Here is a 5,120-nt window from a genome sequence, read left to right as displayed (position 1 = left end):
TGCGAAATATAATTTTGAAATATTCTACAAAAATTATGAGAAAACTAATTTGATCAAATGACATAAACTGACTTATATTCAATAGCACAAAATCAGCTCGAATTAAATAAATTCTAACCACAACTATACCACAAATAATTAATCGACGTCTTTCTATGAACGAACAATGAAATTATTAAAATATGAAATATTTTAAAGAAATCAAGTTTTCCGATAATTTCACACACTTCACACACCTTTTTCAACAAGTGTTCCAGGCAGAATTTAACATACAAAGAAAAGGATATGGAAGGGGAAAAAATTATACAGAAGCAACTTAGTGCGTGATGAAGACGTTGCAAAGATAATACGGAAACCCGCATAGCGGAGATTAGAAAAGATCTATAATGAGTGAGCTTATTAAACTAAGAATCCTTCAGCCATACTGACGGCAAGCTGCGTTCGTAAGGTTTGAATACTTTGTAATATTTTCTTTTGATGACCGACGAGCGTTATGCCGAGAGTGGTTAGGTCGCGTTGGTTGAGACGCGCCACCGACTGCACGTCTGACAGTCCGGCGCTCTCGAAGTTCTCGAGATACCGCGACATTTTCAGTGATGACAGCCACTCCTCAACCGAGCCCAGCTGGGTCAGGTCTGTAGAGTCCAGACCAAGAGCGGTCTGGCATCTGTAAACGAGCAATGATGTTAGTTAGTCCCATAAATGATAGTATATTTATCAGCTGGCTAAATTGATAGCTCAGATACGCTTTGTGTACTTCTAAACCAAAAACTTTATTCGCTACATAAAAGTCAAATATACCAATACGGCTAAAGTCAAAAAGGACGTCACGAATTGTACGAGTTATTAGTGAACAGAATGCGGGCTTTATAAGGTTATTTATGTACGGTCTATAGACGACGTCAAACGGAAGCATGCAGTCGTAAATACGAGTTTAGAAATTACGAAGACACAAAAAAATAATCAGTTTATAATATGAAATAAGTCATATTGTATATATAAATAATTAACCCACCAATTATCAACAAGCAGTTTAGGAAATTACATATTAAATTGAGAATGAATGAGAATTCAATTAATACATCAAGATGTGCACTAAGAAATAATAGCGAAAGCAATATTAGGTCCAGAAACAAAGCTCCGTCTGACCGCACTGGGCGCACACCATTAACAAAACAGCGGCACCTTCAGCCAACCAGCATACTAAATGATAACTATATTCAAATTGAAGTATTACTAGGTTGCTCGGACATTCAATTTATTTGTACGACTTCTTAAAAACAATTACAGTAGAAAAAAGCTTTTTCAAGCTTTATTTCAATTACATTGTTGTTAAGTCCAAATATCATTTTCGATATTTGGCCTGCTCATCAGATCAAATAGGAAAATATTATATCACAGGCAGTGTCACAAATAGGTTAAGACAACACGACGTTGAACATGCACTAAGGAGTTGAACATGCACTCCCACTGATTTTGCGGGAGATATTTTTATTTTTTAACTTGGGTAAAATTAAATTTTACTCAACCTCGCTATTTGTCAGCACGCACGACAATGATACTAATTTAGTATTGTTCATTTTTCTTTTATTACTACATTGCTCAATGCCAAATGTACAGTAACTTAAATAAAAACCTGAGCAATTAATTCTATAATTTTGCGGTTAACGTTACAATGCAATGTTCATTGTAATAGAGTTGTTCTTCCAATTCAATTAAAAGAGTGGAGATGATTGGCAATACCGCAAATTTGAAGATAGAACATCACACTTAAATATGAAAAGACAGCTATTACAGCTTATCGTGCAGTTCAAAAACTGCGCAAGTTGAATTTGATCAAAATTCACTGGAAGAAATATCAACTAAGAATTCAATGACTCGCTATCACTTCAATGAATTACGCACGAATAGGGAAACATCAACTCACAGATAGTATGATGTAATAAAAATTAGAAACGCAATACTAAAAAAATTTCCAAGACACACATATGCAAGAAAAGCAATTCAAATCGCTGAAGAACCGAAGCTCAACAACGTAACAAACAGTTGAGGGCGAAGAGTCGCTTAAGATACCATGAGTGTGATGTTCTTCATTGAATACACAGTAATTTATGGTAAACGAATGGCACATATGCACAGATAAATTCTTGGAACGGATTCGTCAGTAACATTTGCTAAATTAAAGATGACCAGGGCAGAGCGGACACGTAGATTTAAATTCAATACTTGGAAAGCGATGAATGATTAAAATCAATGAATTGAAAATTTCAACTAGAAATTCAACTACATTTTGGAACGAAATAGGGGATAAAAAAGAGGGATGTTAATGCAAATAATTTTTCAACTGCCAAAATTCGTGTAGGGATTCATAAAAGCAACTGCAGAAATGCAAGATCATAATAGAATGGGGTTATTGAATAACAAATCATTGTGCGCTCTAGTCGAACTTCGAGAAGAATGTCATGTTAGGTTTGAATCAAGTTACCAGCATCAGGGAAGGATGTGTGGAAAAATAAGCTAGATAAATGGAGGTGATCTTTAATAATTCCGTGTTGAACAGTAAACATTATGAAATCAACACGCTTCAAAATCACATAATAATTTCTATTTAAAACAGGAATGAATAGCAACAAAGAAACATGGAATGGGAATGAAATCGAGGTAAATAAAACAGAATCATAAAAGAGAACGAAAAGCAGCATAATTAGTGGCAGCCAGTAAGCGAAATCTGATGCGACAAACATTTTACGCCATTGAAAAACAACAAAATTAAGAAACGGTCCGCAAAGAAAACTCGTGTAGCAGTGAAGTGGTGGTTACGCAAAAACGGCTGAAAGAGGTTTAGAAGAAATGAGCGAGAAATAAATGGCAAAAACGATGTAAGATGTCATAAAAATGTTAAACGAGTGCATGGAAGAATATAGAGAATGAAAGGTAAAAACGTCATGTATGGCATAGCGCATGATATCGCGAAACAAATGCGAACATAGAATGGCATGATGGCGACAAAAGAATGCGGAAGGAGAAATTTTTGTAACACAAACACGAACGAAAGATGCAAGGTGCGACAACATAAATGCAAGAGCGACAACGCTTGTTGCAGTGACGTAAATGCAAAGCGATTACCTGCCTGCCCGCCCTGCGCTCGTCATCTTTAGAGTTTACGGTTGCTGCCACGGATTGGTGGCGTTATTGAACAACATAACGGGCGTGTAGTAAGGGTTTTGTGCAGCCGGACGCCTGCCCACCAGACAACCAATATTACCAGGCGTCAATTTGACCACAACCATGGCCACGGGATGGCAATATTTACTTCTGATGCAAGGAATAAGAGCATTTCAATGCAAGAAGCAATATTTAGAGTCACGACAAGATGCTGAAAACCATGGTGTTCCGAATCAGGGGCCAGATTTGTAACGGGAACGTTAACGTAAAATCAATTGAGAATTTAATTGCTCCATGTTGAGATAGTCAAGGAATTTAAATTTTTGGCAAGCCGGTGCATGAAGATCAGGCTCATTATGGTGTTTTTTCCATTGCAAGTATGTGGACTTGGATTTTTGACTGGAAAGCATTTTCCCATAAGTAACATTACAAATACATTTGTTAGAACATTACTAAAAGTTGAGCAGTAAACATTGCATTGACTAAATACGATACGAATACATAACTGACAATGCATTAGTACCAAATCCTACAAACTTAAGTAAGTACATCCAAGTATTCAACGAGAATCATAGACATGGATGAGATGACCCCACAACAGACCCAAAAAATTTGTACTTCAATAGCATGAAATCATCACCAAACACCCGCAAAAATAACCAATGCAACAGAAACCACATAAAATAAACAATAAAAACAAATAAATAAAACAAATAAATAAAACAAATAAATAAAAAGTTACCCGACAATCAATAGAGAGCTCGAGATTGATATAGTTACGGATCGAAAAGTTTCTATGCCTCCTCCAATTCAATAGGCATTGAAAATATAAAATGTTAGTACAGTTCGCTGGTTTCATTGGTGTCCGCAGCAGATGCTGGTAGACCGATGAAATAATAGCCATCAGAACATTTTTCTTACTCGGTGTAAACACAGCGATTCGATGACTTGTTCAGAGAATATTGTCGATTAATATCAAAACGAACGAACACCATCAAAATAATTGCCAAGATTGGTACAATATATAACAGTTACAAACGAATGTATGCAGACATTATTTTGGACAAACCTGTTTTGGGCGACTTTGGCCAAAGCTTCAGGTGTTCTAATGAGGTTGTCGAGAGTGTGGACGATGGACGCGAAGGACGGACGATGATTGCGTTCTTTCTGCCAGCAGTCGAGCATCAATTGATAGATCGCCTCAGGACATTCCATCGGGGCGGGTAGGCGGTAGCCCTGCACACGACATGGAGGTGTAGTCACGCCGAGGCACTTCGTCAATAAAAACGAGTAGAGTGATCGTGAACTGAGGCATGTGTGCACTGTGCAGCAGAGCGACACTAAAGTTGACAGACCGATATTCTTAGCATAATTTTACATTTATTATTATTATTTTACATTTCGAGCATTTTCATAGGTAAATAACGAATCCTAACTGAAACTTTCTGAGATAAGATCATAATTTGTTTCCATCATTCCACAGGTTAATTTCTCGATGTTTATGACCCAAATACGAAACAAGACCTTAGTTACTGGCGCTTTTCAACGCATTTTCAGGCGTTTATTTTATTTTTAGCAGAAATTTGCTTAGACTGACAAATCAATCAATATGTATTTAACAGTAAGAAAATTAAAAACAATACGGACAACCATTAAACGGTAACGTCTTTGTGCTTTTTACTGATATTTTAATCATTATTAATGTTTTTAATCTGTTGCAGCTCTATCTATGAAGATTAATCAAGGATTTAATACCCATTTTTTAATATTTAATTACAAGATCAGACCTTCTCTATGCTCTTGATGACGTCCTGGTTGCTCCAGTTCCAGTAGGGCCGCTCGCCGTAGCTCATCACCTCCCACATCACAATGCCGAGACTCCACACGTCAGAGGCGCTCGTGAACTTCCTGAACGCGATCGCTTCAGGAGCCGTCCAGCGAACCGGAATTTTGCC

General features: G+C 37.0%; 1 protein-coding gene across 1 annotated transcript; it reads right to left on the bottom strand.

Annotated features, from left to right (window-relative positions):
* Nucleotides 1-109: 109 nt before the first annotated feature.
* Nucleotides 110-5,114, bottom strand: LOC108678523 (ephrin type-B receptor 1-like). Its single transcript, XM_018166973.2, has 3 exons — nucleotides 4,953-5,114; nucleotides 4,235-4,401; nucleotides 110-667 (listed from the first exon to the last, which is right to left on the bottom strand). The coding sequence occupies exons 1-3, from the start codon at nucleotides 5,028-5,030 to the stop codon at nucleotides 400-402; spliced, it is 513 nt and encodes a 170-aa protein (XP_018022462.1). The 5' UTR covers nucleotides 5,031-5,114; the 3' UTR covers nucleotides 110-399.
* Between the last annotated feature and the right edge of the window lie 6 nt (nucleotides 5,115-5,120).

The sequence above is a fragment of the Hyalella azteca genome, unplaced genomic scaffold (assembly GCF_000764305.2).
Source record: "Hyalella azteca isolate HAZT.00-mixed unplaced genomic scaffold, Hazt_2.0.2 contig5906, whole genome shotgun sequence".
Taxonomy (NCBI): Eukaryota; Metazoa; Arthropoda; class Malacostraca; order Amphipoda; family Hyalellidae; genus Hyalella; species Hyalella azteca.
Note: the sequence above shows the minus strand (reverse complement) of the source record. Positions and strands in the feature narration are given on the sequence as shown.